Source organism: Battus philenor, unplaced genomic scaffold (genome assembly GCF_028537555.1).
Source record: "Battus philenor isolate CCGP_79_NKW_IND1 unplaced genomic scaffold, ilBatPhil1.0.hap1 SCAF_6, whole genome shotgun sequence".
In the NCBI taxonomy this organism is placed as follows: Eukaryota; Metazoa; Arthropoda; class Insecta; order Lepidoptera; family Papilionidae; genus Battus; species Battus philenor.
The window spans coordinates 8,323,444-8,340,852 of record NW_027181726.1 but is presented as its reverse complement, the minus strand read 5'-3'; the positions used below and the strand labels follow the sequence as shown (position 1 = coordinate 8,340,852).

At 30.9% G+C, this 17,409-nt stretch overlaps 3 protein-coding genes across 10 annotated transcripts; 2 read left to right on the top strand and 1 right to left on the bottom strand.

Annotated features, from left to right (window-relative positions):
- Positions 1-2,862: 2,862 nt before the first annotated feature.
- Positions 2,863-5,786, top strand: AIMP2 (aaRS-interacting multifunctional protein 2). Of its 3 annotated transcripts, none has more exons than XM_068773798.1 (4): positions 2,863-2,924; positions 3,207-3,356; positions 3,528-3,747; positions 5,320-5,786. In XM_068773798.1, exons 1-4 carry the CDS (start codon positions 2,910-2,912, stop codon positions 5,661-5,663), a joined length of 729 nt encoding a protein of 242 aa, XP_068629899.1. In that variant the 5' UTR covers positions 2,863-2,909; the 3' UTR covers positions 5,664-5,786. The 3 variants fall into 3 exon arrangements, with proteins under 3 accessions (XP_068629899.1, XP_068629897.1, XP_068629896.1); XM_068773796.1 differs by having other exon boundaries at positions 2,866-3,035; XM_068773795.1 differs by having other exon boundaries at positions 2,866-3,053.
- A 1,298-nt stretch (positions 5,787-7,084) lies between these two features.
- On the top strand, positions 7,085-8,364 carry Rad23 (UV excision repair protein Rad23). The gene has a single exon (XM_068773636.1). It carries the CDS (start codon positions 7,181-7,183, stop codon positions 8,147-8,149), a length of 969 nt encoding a protein of 322 aa, XP_068629737.1. The 5' UTR covers positions 7,085-7,180; the 3' UTR covers positions 8,150-8,364.
- Positions 8,365-11,014: 2,650 nt separating this feature from the next.
- CrebB (Cyclic-AMP response element binding protein B) lies at positions 11,015-16,931 on the bottom strand. Of its 6 annotated transcripts, none has more exons than XM_068773398.1 (7): positions 16,724-16,931; positions 16,238-16,431; positions 15,941-16,090; positions 15,701-15,863; positions 15,162-15,233; positions 13,143-13,265; positions 11,015-13,046 (listed from the first exon to the last, which is right to left on the bottom strand). In XM_068773398.1, the coding sequence occupies exons 2-7, from the start codon at positions 16,391-16,393 to the stop codon at positions 12,844-12,846; spliced, it is 867 nt and encodes a 288-aa protein (XP_068629499.1). In that variant the 5' UTR covers positions 16,394-16,431; positions 16,724-16,931; the 3' UTR covers positions 11,015-12,843. The 6 variants fall into 6 exon arrangements, with proteins under 6 accessions (XP_068629499.1, XP_068629500.1, XP_068629498.1 ...); XM_068773397.1 differs by having other exon boundaries at positions 11,016-13,046; positions 16,238-16,408; XM_068773399.1 differs by lacking the exon at positions 16,724-16,931 and having other exon boundaries at positions 11,015-13,034; positions 16,238-16,715.
- Positions 16,932-17,409: the final 478 nt, after the last annotated feature.

Genomic DNA, 17,409 nt, shown 5'->3' with positions numbered 1-17,409 from the left:
AGTTATTCATAAGTATACATTCTTTAAACTACACGATGTTCAAATCATAATTCAATAAATCCCAAATGTAATAAAAAATCTTTACATAGCGGATGATACAGTACCAATATTAGAGTGTTATCTATGACAGATCAAAATTAAACATAACTGGCTATTTAATTCAATGATTATGCTTTTCAGAATTTTGGCGGGAATTCAATAATTGATACGGTATTTATTATTTATTGGTTAAATAAAGATACACGATATATTTTTTTATATTATATATTTTTATTATGATTTCGTTATACACCTTTTTTATTTAATTTCAATAACAAAACAAAATTTCCTCGAGTCAGTCAAAAAGTCAAAAGTTTGTCGAAACTAGTTTTAGTTTTAACTAATTCCTTTAGGAATGGAATTACAGCTTTCCAAGGAACGATGAACAATATTATCAGAAATAAAAAACATGAAACGTGTTTAGGTTTATTTGTATCGCATAACAATCTGTAGCACAAATCAATTCGATTACTAATAAAAATTGTGTGGATTCAAAAAAGCGAAAGTAAAGTACAACATCATACTAAATTTAACAAATAGCGAAATATTTAAAACTAAAGTAAAATTTTAGGACAGTAGTATCAATAACTGCAGTGGTATTAATCCGTATCTAGAGCAACTGCCACCTTGTCTAGAACTGCTAGTTCCTGCTAATTCGACATCTTTGGACAAAGCTTCAACATGCAACGTTCGTGTATTAAGCCAAATACATAGCAATTTGTCAACAAAAATATAACCTCTTCTGACTAACGAAAGTTTCGTGATGTCGAAAATTATATTGCTTTTTAATTATATTGCGCTTTATAAATCATTATAAAATCAACGTAGACAAAAGTTGGGCCAAAAAGTAGACTAGTTGCTTTTTTGCAAAAAAATTATCAAATACTGGAAAAAAGCTGTTGCCATAATCAAAAACGTGAGAAAATGGACGATATTGTTAATTTGACGCAATTCTAATTTTCAGACATCTATGGCTATTATATTAACCCAACATTCAAAAATTTAAATGTCCACATATATTGTTTTAATTGTGGTAGCGGGCTGGTACACATTCTCGTATGTACAACGTAATTGAGGCACAGCTCAAACGGCTCTGCCATCCTAGATACATACAAGGCAATGGGGGCTACAAAAATTATCTTTCTGTATAGAGGAGAAAGCCATCGCTGTATGTGCTATTTATGCTGAAAAAGTCTAGGTTTGTGAAATTATCGAGAATTTTGATTACAATTACTGGTCCGTTTAAGACACTATTGATTTCAAAGAACCGTAACTATAATATATACCCAGTACAATAATAAATACCATTTAGCTGAATCTACATACTTGAAGATTCAATTATGTAGATTCAGCTACATGGTATGGTATGTAGATACATATGTTATCGCTCAAATGCTAATCCGCGAGTACCGACCGATGTCAAACTTTAAATAATGAAATAATCATCGTCTTATTGACTGATAACAGACTTCGAGTAACAGCTAAAGTACAACAGGACTATAAATCTTACGCCGGGCAACTGAGGGAAACCCTTCTGATAATAAAAAAGAATAAAGATAAAAGTAATTTATTCAACATTGGAACTTTTAACAAAACTCTTATTGATCATCAACTTATTATCTATTTATTTTTTGTCTACTCGGTTTCACAAGGTGTTGTAGTTGTAGAGAAGAAGCAGGAAGAAACTCCACAACAACAGATGTTTCAATAAAATTTAACACAGATTTATACATAGACACTTTATATGAAATCAAAATACATAAAAATTGCAGGTTTATTAATAGCCACGAAATATTGACAATATGAGCATGTCGTAAAATCTTTTCGTCATGAACACTCAGCGAAACTTCAAAATTAACTTTAAAAATAGGAAACCTAAATGTTATAGCTTTGGAGACTATGTTAAGTTAAGCGTTAAAATCAATCAGTTCTTTGCTGTACTTCAACGGAATGTACCCCTCACGAAAGAATGTTTTTCCATCCTGGACATACTTTCAGTGGACAATGAGTGCTCATATGGGAAGTGGAAGGCAAAAAAATTAAAGGACCTGCGATTCTTGCAAAAAATATCCAATCGAAGAGGAATTCGAACAGATTCTAAGTATGTGAACCCACTTTTTTCTCATCATCAAAACTAGGAACTGAAAAAGAAGTTGTTTGTAACGGACAGCTCGCCAGGACAACGGACAGGCTGGCCTGTAATCAGTGGAATTTTTTGAAATTTGGGGCTGAGTACGACAGTAGAAAAAGATCGATGTCTATGATTGTTGACAAAAATCTACATCTTAATATACTTAAGTCGCTACCACAGTCAGATCCGAGTGCGTTAATTCTGAATCTATCTGTTTAACAACGGCAACTTATTGAAAACCGTCGCTTATAAGCCTAAGTTTAACAATTCATTTCTGATTCCATCTTGTAGAGAAAACCTTGGCATAACCCTCTTCATGGCTTGTTGAGCGACTATGAACTTGAGGCTTATAATAACAGATCACGTTTCAATGCATTAAGTTAGTAAATTAGTAGTATCAATAGACATAAATCAATAGAATATAATATATACATAAATTATATTGTCATAAATATTAAGTTGTATGATAAAAAATAAAGATTATCCATATTTTTTTTTTACCAATAGGTCATGCCTTGAAATAAAGTGAACTGTTCTAAATATTAAGTATATTATGAAATTGGACATTAAAAAAAATTACTTAACAAAAATCGATTTCTACTTGTATAATGAACGGTTCATTAAAATTGAATCGATTCCTGACGAACGAACAATCTTTTCATTGATTTAAGATATTATTAAACTAGTTGTCAAAACGATTTTTTTCAGCTAGTAGAATTAAGAATATTAATTGGAGAAAATGTACCATATAAAGGCAATTATTCCTACAGAAGATGACATTGTATTACCACAGTGCATGTATTATTTAAAAAATCCCAATAACAATTTAAAAATTGACGATGTCGAAATTAATATTAGTGACCAGGTTATACGGTTTCTTAAGGTTTATTTCACACTCATTATTAAAGGAAAAGTTTTAATTTTGCGAAGAAAATAAGTTTATCGTTTTGTTAATTAAAAATAAATACATATGCTTTAAGAAGTAAAAATAGCCATTAAAATATTTTAGTCCATGATAATCTTTTCTGTTTTCCAGGGATCACCGAACAATACCATAGTTGAATTAGAAGAAAGACAAAATCAGCTTTTGAATAAATTGGATGCTCTTTATGAAAGAATACAAACAATCAGTACTTTGTGCAAATTAGATGTAAGGCAACCAAATGTTTCCATTAAGGATGAGCTGGTATGATAATCATAAACTATTTTATTTGATTTATAATTGATAGCTAGAAACTTTGTTACTTACCCCCCACTAAAATGTTTTAAAAAAATTGCTACACTGTTTATTTTAGTTACATTTTAGAGATAGAGTTATTTTCTTTCCAATTTACAAAATATGGTTTTCAATTTGCAGATATTTCAACCAACAGAAATTGTGATTGTTTTGAATCCTAATATTGAACCCTCTTTCATTTATTTGTTTACTAAAATGAATCCAGAGATTAATGTCACATGGCACATTCATTCATCTGTACCTAATGAAAAAAGTGCTAAAATAAAACAATTTTTTGGTAACAATATTGAAACATTGGATATAAGAAACAAAACAAATATAAAGCTGATATATAAATGCAGTAAGTATTACCATTAAGTAATTACTTGGGTTTAATAAGTATAATCTTTTTAAAACTTTTTTTCAAAACTGAATAAAGTAATTTTATGCAAATCACTTTTTATTTATAGTGAAAAATATTTAATGCAAAAAAACGAGTTAAAATTGTCCCTAATACTTTTCCTAATACCTAATACTTTGCCACTAAATACTGTTAATACATATACTTTGCCATTTATAACAGTAACAATTTAAGATAAACAGAAAAATAAAACAAAAGTTGTTTTTTATTAGTGTTATAGTAAACAGATTGCTTTTTCCCAAAACTTTTAAAAAATAACTGATTCTCCTATCCTCAATAATAAAGTTTGCTTCTTTATTGAAATTTTAATTATTTTTAGCTTGGTTGCCAAATAATTTTTGATACAATGAGTTAGGGAGTGCATCATTTTTCCATTTAATACAGATTTTCCCTATTTTAAATAATTGGAGTATGATGCCATTGGTCAAATATGTCCTCTTAATTATTGGGTCGGAGAATAAGTTCATAGCATTTCTATATTTTCTTTTTTTACATTGATTTGTTTGTTAATCAGCAAATGGTAAGTATACATTCAATAGAACTCTTGCTCTACAAAAGTATGTGACTTGTAATTTTAGTTATTAAACTTTTTAATAGTTTTGAGGCTGAGAAATGGAACACCCTGGAGGCAAAAGTCAACACATTATCCACATGTTTTTTTTTGCTTTTCATTGAAGTTAAAAACTGCCAAAAAGTAAGCAGCAAGGGACATTTGTGACATGCACGAAGAAAGTCCCTTAAACTTAAAATTGGAGAGTGACATAGATGACATGTCCCTTGGAGTACACATCCCCTCCACTTAAAGGAAATGTTCACCAAACCAGTTGTGAATTGGTGGAAAAAATTAACTGTAATCATAAAACAATTCCTGATCACCTTCATTTAATTGGATTTACCAAAAAAATGAGGGCCTCAATGCCTCATGAGCTCAATAAAAAAAAAACAAAGTCATATTCAAATTGTTCGTAGCATATTGGTGGGACTAGAAGGGCATGATGCTCTTGAAAATGCTTGAAAAAAATGCGACGGTCAAGTAAGCAAGCATTACATTGCCCAGCTACCGAGGCTATTTGAGTGAAAAGACCTGATCAGCCAAACCATATTCCTTAACTACAACACAAGGTCCCAAGTTACCCAAGTAGTCAGCACCTGGCGTATTATCCGGACCTTGCGCCGACCATTTACTATCTTTACCATGTAAAAAAAATGAAGGGTGTAACTTTCAACAACAGACGATCAGGCATTTTTTGGCGGATCAGCATCAATAAATTGGTTATGAGGTGGGCAGAGGTTATGAACAGCAAAGCAGAATATATAATTGATTTACTTATTGATACAATTATAGTTTTTTTGTTTTACTAAAAGTCTTTTGGTAAAAATGCTATGAACTTATTCTCTAATGCAATATATATCTTCTGTTCATGTATCAACAGTGTTTTATGATCCATCTCATCCATTATGTACCTCCAATCATCTAAAATATATTCTCTAATGTAAATATATTAAATTCAGTTTCAGCTTCAGCAGAATTAAGACTAACATCGCTGGATCTACCTTTGCTGGGAGTAGTAAATACATTACGCTACTTGTGTTCACTTTATCCAAATGTCATTCTATATGATCAAAATGATTACCATGTAGACAGTTTACTGGACCAATGCCACTTACTAGAGAAAATATCTGGAAAAAATAAGGAAGAAATCGTTAAGAAACTCTTTTCGCAATACAACAACTGGATTTATAAAAATGATGTTTCAATCGTCGATTTAGCAGCTTATATCATCACTAATAGTCAAAATATTTCAAAAGTAGTACCTAAAATCTGGTACAATAAATGCAAATTAATGTTTTCGTAATATTGTCTTGTGGAAATACACATACAACCTGTACACATTTTTTTATTATTGTCTGTTATGGCCATGCTTCTAATAAAACTAAATAATAAGCATTATAAACCATTTCACTGAAAAATTCTTCCCATAGTTTTTATATTATATTTTAAGGTAAATTTAAAATTTACCTTAATTGTAAACACTATATATCCTTAGCTCCACATTCTTTTATTACATATTTATATTTTATTACATATATATATTATTATTCTTTATATTTTATTAAGATAATTAATAATTCTATTTTCTTTAAATTACATTATGCATCTTAATAAAAAGTGTATTTCAATATATATATATATATTGACCATTTGAGTGCCAACAAAAAAGATCTAGTTTTGAATAAAGCAATAGCATATAACTGTATAAAAATTACACATATGCTGTCGACACTATTATTTTTAAGTAACCTTACAAGAATTACATACTGGAGTAGATTGTAGACTAATCTCTATCAACTTATGGATTGTGTAATATATCTTTTGACCTATACACTAAATACATTACTTAAAAACGAACTAGTTTATTATTGGTATGGGGACATATTAAGACTTAAATAAGTAATTATTTCACTGTGGCGACAGTTCAAAAATTCATTGATAGTACAAAGTCTTGTATCAAATTCTAAATCCTATATTTTGATTTTAGTAACTGCATCTATGATAAATACTATTTTTCTTAGAAATCGTTTTGTAAAATCCAAGCATCCCAAAAGAATTTGTTATAATATTTTAGTTAGAGGTGACTAGTAACATAAAAGTAAAAATGTGTCTCGACGCCAGATGAACGTACTCATCATTATTGTAATTATTTGAAATAACAAAGATGATAAGACTACAGCCGCTTTGTCTCAGATTAAGGGATATTTATACACAAATTTAAATAAACTATTACCAACTAAGACCACGAAATTAAAAGTAGTTCGTATCATTAGTTAAACATTGTTGTTTGATTTATTCTTTATTTATTTAAATATGCAAGTTCGTCACCAGCCGAAATTGAGTTCCCAATATTAATAATAAATATTTAGAATTAATCTAATGACTGCTTGTGTTTTATTTTATTAACATTGTGAAGGATACCCCTATTTTTTATACAATATTACCATGTTGTTGTTATAAAATTTGTGTGTAACCACGAGGAAATACTATAATGAAGGAAAGCACTTTAATTTGCGTCTGATACTGGTTAAATTTCAAAAGATATAATTTTATCACTGTTTTCCAGGTTTAAGGACAAAAATATAAATGATTACGTTTAAAACATAAAAAACTATTATCATTGCAACTTTTAATAAAACACAAAATAAAATAATTTCGATTATTTTTAGTTGAAAGAGTGAAAACAAAATGTACTATCCGAACATTGATGACATTTAAAAAAAGGTGATCAGGGCAAGGAGGTTATGTTTACTGGTTAATTTTGTCGAGTCAGATCATATATCTGTAAATTCATTTTACAAGAAATACAGCAACAACAAAATGTTGGTGACTTTAAAAACATTACAACAATTATCATTTCAAATAGAAATAGATCCAGAGGAAACTGTTAAAGCGCTCAAACTAAAAATTGAAGTGGAAAAAGGTAAAGACTATGCATCAGATAATCAAAGACTGATTTATGCGGGAAAAATTTTACTTGACGATAATAAGATAAGCACGTACAATATAGACGAGAAGAAGTTCATTGTCATTATGGTAACCAAGCCGAAACCGAGTGATACACAGGCATCGTCAACTTCTGCTCCCGAAGCAGGAGAAAGTGCGTCGACCGAAGTTGGTGATAACAAAGAAAAAAATGCGTCTGAAGGATCACCTAAGCCACCTACTCCCGCAGAACCTGAACATAACCCTGAGCCTACAGCACCTGTAGATCTTGATTTTGAATCAACTGTCCAAAGCATCATGGATATGGGTTACAGCAGACAGCAAGTAGAACAGGCTTTGCGAGCTTCTTTCAGCAACCGGGAGCGGGCAGTAGAATATTTAATCACAGGTATACCTGAAGAATTATTACAAGAACAAGAGGCTGAAGAAAGTTCTGATGAGGATCCATTAGCTTTTCTGCGTGACCAACCACAATTTCAACAAATGCGTGCAGTAATCCAACAAAACCCTAGTTTGCTGAACACAGTTTTGCAACAAATTGGGCAAACTAATCCAGCATTATTGCAAGCTATTAGTCAACATCAGCAAGCATTTGTGAGAATGCTTAATGAACCTGTCAATCCATCATCAAGTGCCGCATCTATTGAAGACAGTGTGGCCGAAAACCCGCCTCCTCAAGCAGCACAAAATGTCATTCAGGTCTCACCACAAGACAAAGAAGCCATTGAGCGGCTAAAGGCACTTGGCTTTCCTGAGCATATGGTTATTCAAGCATATTTTGCCTGTGAAAAGAATGAAAATCTTGCAGCAAACTTTCTGTTGTCACAGAATTTTGATGATTAAAATCTTTTTCTGCTATACTTATAGTTGCAGAGGAATTAAGAATAATGTAATTAACAAAGAACAATGTAATTACCAGTTGGTAATTACATGGTTGTCATCATCAACAGCCTAATACTTATCTGCTTTAAATATTTCATGTGTATTTTCACACTGGATTACAGTTTGTCATGGTTCAGTATGTAATAAAATTTTATTGTTCAGATTATTCACTTGTCTAAAAAAGTTGTTTCAATTAAAATCCCTTTTACCTGTGTCCTTATATTGATGCTAAATGATCTGCTTGATTTGTAAATGTGTGCCTTGAATAATCCCCAGTTTTGTGTTATGAGAAATTGATCAGCACTATACTGTAATAACAAAATATTTTCTATGAATTTGTAGTATTCAAATTCAATTATTGTATAAAAAAATAAAATTGCTGTATTGACCAATATAGTAGAGAAAATAAAAAACTGTTTTAGTGAAAATTGCAAGTCATTGCTATGCAAAATTAAAAGAATATATTTTAGTTATGTTATTGTAATATTAACTCACCAAAAATTTAACCTTATCTTTAATTGTTAGGCCATTATTTAATATGTGTATTTAACTATATTATAAAGACATTGAGAAGAATAAATGTTAGTACTAATACATGGTAACCATAATTCAGTTCAAAATTCTCTTAGAAAACATGTCATATATATATATATATACACTCATGAAAAACTAATTGCTGTGTACTTCAGAATAGAAAAGTTTAAACAGTCCTATGGCAATTAAATGATTTATCTATTTTTTTTAAATTTACCGCTATAATTTATGTTATTTCCTGTTGTATATTATTCGACTCGAATTAATTTTTAGATTTGAACAACTAAGTAATGAAGTTAATATATAAGATTGTTTGAATGTTAAAAATTACAGATAACTGCGATTTCAGTGACAGTCATTTTGGTTCAAATGATGGCAATGTGATTGGGAGAGGTTTTATTCTCTACAAACAAGACAGTATATTACTGTCGTTTTACTTGATACAGCATTATTTTGTCACAAATCCTTTTATAAAAGTAGTTGTGTTCTCTATCCTAATAAGAATACCACTATTGAGACCAAATGGCTGATCCATACAGAATCCTTGTATTAGCTGTAAGAGGTTGGTGTGGGGCGCTGTTAGCCTTTCCCGCTATTACAGCTTCGTTGGATTTTCAAAGTCCCATGGCTATTTACAACGAACACTGGTTGTCCTTTCGCTTATCTTGACGATAGCGACTTCATACGTTGCCATAATATGGCTATGAGCTGCTGTTTAATTGATGTTGTGCCATCGTAGCGCGAGCTAGTCGTAGGATACTGTTTTGTCGAGTTCACAATTTTAGGAAGATGTTTTGATCTCTATTCCAATTGAAATAAAAATATTGTTGAAGTAAATTGAATAGCTTATTCATATTGTATCCTTTTTCAAGGAAGGCATTCTATAAAGATACGACGTGCTGGAGGGAGCAGAGCACAGAAAGTATTCATATTAAACTTCGTACGTAAAGTCGAGGGCACCCTTGCAGGGGTTTTACATCGCATCTTCATTACCAGATTGGTATTCCACCGAGCTTTTAGATCGCTTAGGGGAAGCTTTATGGTACTCCAACACAAGAACGCTGAACCTCGACTTAGAGAAGAAATTGCGGAAGAATATTCAGCAGCGCTAGGTTTGAACTATAATCATTAGTGTTTGTTTCTCCCTGCCCTTGTCGGCGTGCTCTTAACTGATTTCAAATTGATTTGCACTATTGTCGTTGCGTTATCTGGAAGGTCGAGAGCGTGAATGAGACTACTTAGGATGGCGCGATGTTTTAAATGTCCCACTAAATTTCTTGTTAGTTCTCATTAGGTGAGGCGTTACGACGAACTAACTTCAACGTAATTTTAAACTGACTATTATAAATGGCTGTAATGATCTTATATAATAAAGCTACTTTGGCTTTAAAGGGATTGTTAAGTAGGTAATGACACAATTGATGATAAGGTGTATGGATAGATTTAAAGACGAGCTGCATCGGCACGGAAAACAGAATATGTCATTATTGGGGTATGAACAGACAACAATCCGATTGATTGTTTCTAAGTAGATTAATTGGGGCGTGACCATAGACGGAGTATAGGGATTTTATATAAAATTCCACCCAGACAGTCGCACTCGCGTTCCGTTATCATTATCGCTATCATCGCTTGTCGCTGTCGAGTCCATCAAATCCCTAACCGCTCATCTTGAACTGTGTGACAGCTGAACATTATTTACGTTCTTAATAAACTATATTACACATACATTAAGGCGTTAGATGAAAGGTACTATTGTTATAGAGCATTTCATAAAAACGCAAAATATTTATAAATTAAACACCTAACTACTGAATAACATAGTTAACCAAGGAATGTTTTCATTATAGAAGTATTCAGTTATTAATATTCTAGTAAGCTTAATAGCCTAAAGAAGCAGAAAATGCAGCACAAAACAATTTTCATGTTGAAATAAAATATAGGTGTGTTTAGTGTTAGGTACTATTCAATAGATTTTTTTTAATCTAAACTGATGATGTTGAAAATTATATGGGTCTTCTTCATCAGAGGGTGGTCTCAATCAGATATTTGTTCAGACTTTTCTTAGATCCCTTTTTGTCTATATTATCACAAAAATAAAAACCTGCTATATAACAGAAATAACAAAAAATTTTCAAGCTAATATCACGCTTTAATACGTCGTGCCGTATATTTCTGTGTTAAGGACAACAGCAGCAAGATGCAGCGCCTTGCTTGACATTTCAAATCATATTTTTTTAAACTTGTACGAAAATAAAAAAAAGATCATGATGTTACATCAAACAATTAATATTATTAATATTAATAAATAGCATAAGTTAACATAAAAAGCTATGTTGGTATAAACTTTATTTAATCTAAATTTAAAGGCACTTTCCACAATTATCATTAATTTAAAAAATCACATGCCATGATAGATTGGACCACAAATATAAAATGACAATGTTAATCTCTATTAACATGTTTCAAAATTTTTGAAAAATAAATCAATCTATCTACCATGGCAGATGATACCATTTTATAAAACCTTAAATATATCTCTGATAGTTAAAGTTACCCTTCCACAAAAAATACAGTAATATAATCTGTGAACTTTAAAGAAATGATGGCGTTGAATATATATAACAACATATTTTTATACTAAGAGACTTCGAAGTGAGAATTATTGTTGGTGATATGCCATCAGCTCCATTCTAAAATTACATTGTGTATATACAAAATAATTCATTTTTTATACACTATATTACTATCTTTACACAATTTACAATCTTCTCGTCTATTCATCTTATTTTATTAATATGAAGAAATTACATAAAACTATTATACAATGCAATTAAATATTGCACAAAATAACTAAATATTAACTTTGGCTTATACTTTACAAAAAGAATAGTGTTGTAAATACTTAAGCGACTTTTAGAATCAATAAAATAATAATTGGTGAATCTTAGAGACAATAAAGTGTCGAATAATTGTCAAAATCAGTTAATAAAATGTGAAATTACAATATCACACATCCTTTAAGATGCCACGGCAAGTATTTGAGACTTGTCGACATTATATACATAAAAATGTCAAACCTAAATATATATATTGACAAATGATTATCACAAGCAAGTGTATGTAAATAATTTTCTAGAAAACTCATAAAGACGCACATTGTAAGTAAGATTTAGTAAAATATAAAATATTACGATATAATTACCGCAAGCAATTGCGAAATACAATAAAATAAATTTAATCTCTATGTCAGTTTTATTACAATCGTACAAATGTCAAAATATATTAACAAAAAGAAAATGGCACAATGTCAAAACTTTCCATCGTAGTAACTCTCTGTTCTTGTTTTGGAATGGTACATACAATGACAGGCGTCGTTTTTTAACATTAGAGAGTTAAAACGTATTTATTTATAAAGGAGAAACAGGTATTATTATTCGATATAACGAACAGTACGTCGAGCATGCACATACGTGAGTGTTCAGAGAAATAACAAAAATATTTAAAACAACAACATGTAGATAAACATAGCTATGAACAGTGTAACATATAAAGTATAACAATGTTAAAACACAAACTCTCCCCGCCGATTTACTTAAACATTGAATATATTTAAAATGAACTTTTTCCCTTCTCTTGAAAAGAATCGCTGTGTGTCTCTTCCTATTTACATAAAATATACACAGAATTTATTGACACCCAACGAGGGCACCCTGTATAATCGTTTCAGTTCAAACTACTGAGATAAGAAGTATCCTTACAATATTGTCAAAAGATCATAGAGCGACTCGATCTTTCTACGGCACCAAATGTTTTCGCACCGAGTGGTACACATACATTCACTGCGCTTTAGAATTAGCCTACTTTTTAATTTTTTTTTATAAAATATATAACTAAGAGATTACGCAAACTATTTTAATTTCGTCAGCGGAACTTCCAAATGTCAAATAAACTAATATCTTACGGTGAATTCAAAAGTATATCAAAAATGGCAAATGCGTTTAATTAATATTTAATTAGACGGAACCAAGTAGGTATACTCCAAACGCAGTACGAACTGACACTGTGCCTCAAATGTCTCACCGGCAGGGCAGCGGCACACCTGTTTAGCCGGCTGGGCCTCATTCCGTTTTCTGTTCACAGTAAAGTTCTTTAAGGGATTTCAGCTCTTCAATTAAAGCTTTATTCTGATTTTCCAAAACGGCTACTCTATTTTCCAAGCATTTTATGTATTCCTTTTTTTTTCGTCGACATTCTCTGGCAGCTTCGCGATTCTTCAGTAGCCGGAGCTCTCGTTTACGCGTTTGGTCTTCTAAGATGGGACCTAAAATAATAGTACGATTTGTTCGTTTCTTCCACAAGTTTCGGATTATACCCTAAAGTATATATTAGGTAAAAAAATCCAAACTAGAATACTAACCCGGCACATAAAACTGTCCGTCTTGGTTTGTAGAGTATTGGACAATAGCACCGCCACCGGCGGCTCCTGAGACAGCTAATGTATGCAATCCACTATCTGTTTGCAGCGCACCCGCTGGAATAACTAATGACGAATACATTAATAAAAATAAGAAAAAAAATACATTTGTTAAATGATCGACAGAGCGGGAATAATGTTCGTTTTAGCTTTAGTATTAATTATATAAAGATTGTGCTTTGAAACAATATTACTATTATCTATGTTTGTGAGATATATATTTAAGGAAAATATGTTTGTAACAATGCCGACTCACGAAATAATCTATGTCAGGCTTTTATTTGATTAAACCGAAAATAATAATTGTACAGCTTATTAATTATGTCAATCTTTAAAATTTTAATAGATTATGTGCGTATCCTCATTTTTAACATCACATGAACCACTCAAACCTAAAACTAAAGGACTAGGATGCAACAATAAATGAGTGCGTCGTCAACATCTATGAGTTTGCTTATTCCTAAAGAGCATCAAAGATATATCTATACAGTATACAGTTTCAAGTTAAAATCTTAGACGATCTGTAAACCGAAATTTAAAACAGGAATTAGTTATACCCATAAGATCTGAGACCGAATAAAGTCAAAAAGAAATTTATATAATTAATTACTTGAAGTACATTGAAGATGTATTATCATATATCGTATTTAAAAAAAATGATGACATTAAAATTTTCTCAACTGTTGGTCACTAATTATAGCATTAGAGATTAGTTCTAAGCGGGTAAGATCTATTTTTACGAGAAAATTGTAATTCATACAACATAAAATACCAAAATTATAATACGGAAAATATTATCATAGGAAACTCATTATCGAAAATGTATGTACTAAAGCAAAAATAAAATGACAAAAAACTAAGCATACCATTGCAAATTCGTAACTAAAATTATCAAGCAATGATTCTAATACACAAACTTAAGATGTTTATTAACACGGTTCAAGTTCAAGACTAAAATTATAATAAGTATATACTAATGCACTGTTTTACTTTTAAAACTGTAATAGTCTATATAAAAAATCAGTTGCATTTAAGATTAACAAACGCTTCAAAATAACGGCGACTAGACTAGCGCATCGATACACAGAACTACGTTACTGTTTACGATGCGATTGTTATGATTATACAGTACAGAAAATTTTTAATAGCTAATATTAATCATTCGTTATTCAAAATTTAGAACAAAGTGTAGCATTTACATTACATACAAGCTAATATAAATTAACTTATCTTGTATGTTATGTATTTTTTTTACTTTGGCCAAATGTGAAGCAAGTGTATGGATGATCCTATTTCGCAGTCATATCCGCCGCATATGCACTCCGATACCATGTTAGCTATATATTATAATTTCATAAAAAAATTTAAACATGACTAATAAAATTTTCTACAAACATTTTCCAACAGCAGTGACTGGTCTCAGTATTCTTAAAGGATGACGTAAGCATGAAGTAATCGTGATGACGCCATCCACTCCCAATAAGTTCTTTCGTAAACAATTAAATTAACATTGTTATTTATGATTTTGGACCATTACAGCAGTAAAGAAATTATTTTGTAATTTTTTTCTTACAAATATGGTAAATATTGCGGAAATCAAAAGACGTAACTATTAAAATATTTAAAAATCCTTTTATAATTCAAATGCATCTAATGAATACTACTACATTGAAGTAGGAAATGAAATCCATAAATTGAAGAAACCAAATGAATTCCTTTTATAATCTCTTACCTTGAACCTTGAATTATTAATGTAACATTCAAGTTTGCAAACTTTTGGCCTAAAGAATAAACAAAGACTATGAAACTGGTGAAATATCAAAATGTAGATAACAAAATATATGAACATGAGTATTGATGTTATAAACCTTTTATGGTTTAGTTACAATAAATCAGAACAGGTTAGTGACACAAAGGTCCACACACAAACAAAGAGTGTCAGTGGCAGCACATTAAACTGACCTGGTGCAAATGATAAAGGAGATGACAGCGACACTTCGTTCTCGCATCCTTGTTTAGAGCCCATGCGATTTTCTGTAATTATTACCATGTTCTTATACTCTGGACTGGTTTGTCTAGTACCATGGTTTTATTGTCCAATTTTGTATCAATTTAATATCACTTAACCATGGTTTATTGCATAGTAATAAAATATGTTTTATTTATTAATGGTAACATATATACTGATATATAGCTTATGCATCATTAAAATAATCTTAATTCATTCTACCTCACACAGAACACTAAATGAATTATATTAAGATCTTCATTACTTCACACAACATAGCAGTTTAATAAAAATGCACTTAATAATTAAAAATTTCCATGATTATTCTTATAAATAAATCATCACAGAGGACCAACTTAAGATTTTAAGCACAATCTTTATATTATTTATTACTATTATCAAAAGTTATGTTAGAATTTCCTGATCAGTAGGATATTTACATTTAAGATTTGCTTTTCACATCATGCTCTGTTTTATAAATAACAAATCTTACCAGCAATTTCAGCTCCACCAAGATCATTAAGGATTTTTCTGTATGAAGGTCTTCGAGTTAACATCTCACGATACTTCTGCTTCGGACTTTCATCATCACTACCACTGTCATCACTGTAAGACTGTCCCTGTGTACTCACTACAGTATTTGGCTCAGGTTTAATCTACAGATCAATTTATTTATTTTTATTAATATATAAAAACTCACAAAACACAATTTGTTCACTTAGTTTTATAATACCTGTAATGTTTGTAGGGTCCCTTGGGTTGTGTGTATAACAGAGCTTGGTTTACTAACAAGTATGACATTCCCTTTTGGTAACTGCACAGATTGTATATTTGAAGCTGTCTGTATGACTGACTGTTGATTTGGTTGAATGACTGACTGAACCTGTAATAAAAACTTGTAATATTTTGAAATTGTTATTGATATAGAAATTATGGTAAATAGCTATATATTATTAAGCATTAAAGTTATTTTAAAATTAAAAAAAAAACACTAGTAATAAAAGGGAACCAAAATTGTCAAAACAAACACCTGGGCCGATGGAGCTTGTACAGGCAACGTGAGCTGCACGATGCTGGTAACGACGACATGGGAAGCTGCGGCGCCAGCAGCAGCGTTAGCGTTCACCAAGGGATCCGTAACGCCCGCGTCACCAGACGTACCGTTTTCCTCCACCATTCCGTCCATTCCAACTAAGGTCACCTAAAATATTCAAGGTCACCATCCTGTGCATTCCTTGAACTTTATATACTCAAAACTTGTAAATACATATGTTCAATTTTTATTTAGGTTGCTAAAGAATCACACTGTTGATAAAGATATTCTAAAACGGCATCATCGCGTCATACTTTGAAAAATTTCCTATTGCGTATGTTAGCCCACAGGCAACATATTTACAATACTTGTAAACATGTACTTAAAATGTAAAAGAAAATGACGAAAGGGATGTCCATATTTATGAACTCAAATCGAAGCGACCGTGACAGAGCGCAAGATGTGTTCGGTACGGGCACTCACCAGTTACGTATTCTTCGTCACCGTGTATGCTGCGTCCGGAGTGGGCGAACGGGACGGTACGTAGTAGCCACGTCAACTGCGAGGACACTCGTCACTGGCGGAGACCTATGGTCTCGTGTGCGTCATAACAATATGGCCGAACGTTGTCAGACGCATGCGCTCTTCTACACATTCTTCTTATCATTTATTTTGACAACGGGAAGTAGAAGTCAAAAACATTAATGACATTAATAGACAATGAAGAATTAATGACGTTCATTTATACGGAGATTTGATATTAACAACATCCATACGGAGTTATTGAAAAAAATTTTCGGGTTAGGAAAACGTGTAACAGATATGGAGCTTATTTATTTTAATATATTTATATATCTTGATATATATTTTAAATGATTAATTGTTCGTTCAATCTTTTATTAAGTTTGTATTTGTACATAATTCAATTTATTTCAAAACTTGAATATAAATTTTACATTTCACACGTAGTTTTTATTAATTATTTATAATGTTTATGTGTATAAATGTAGAGATTTTGGGTTATATTTAATATTTCTGGCATACATACAATGTTTGTTTGTTATGTTCAGTTATATAACTTTGATTACATAGTGTCTATTTTAAAAGTGATAAAATATTCATTGAAATAAATTTATCTTTTACCACATAAGAAAATGATTGTGAATGAA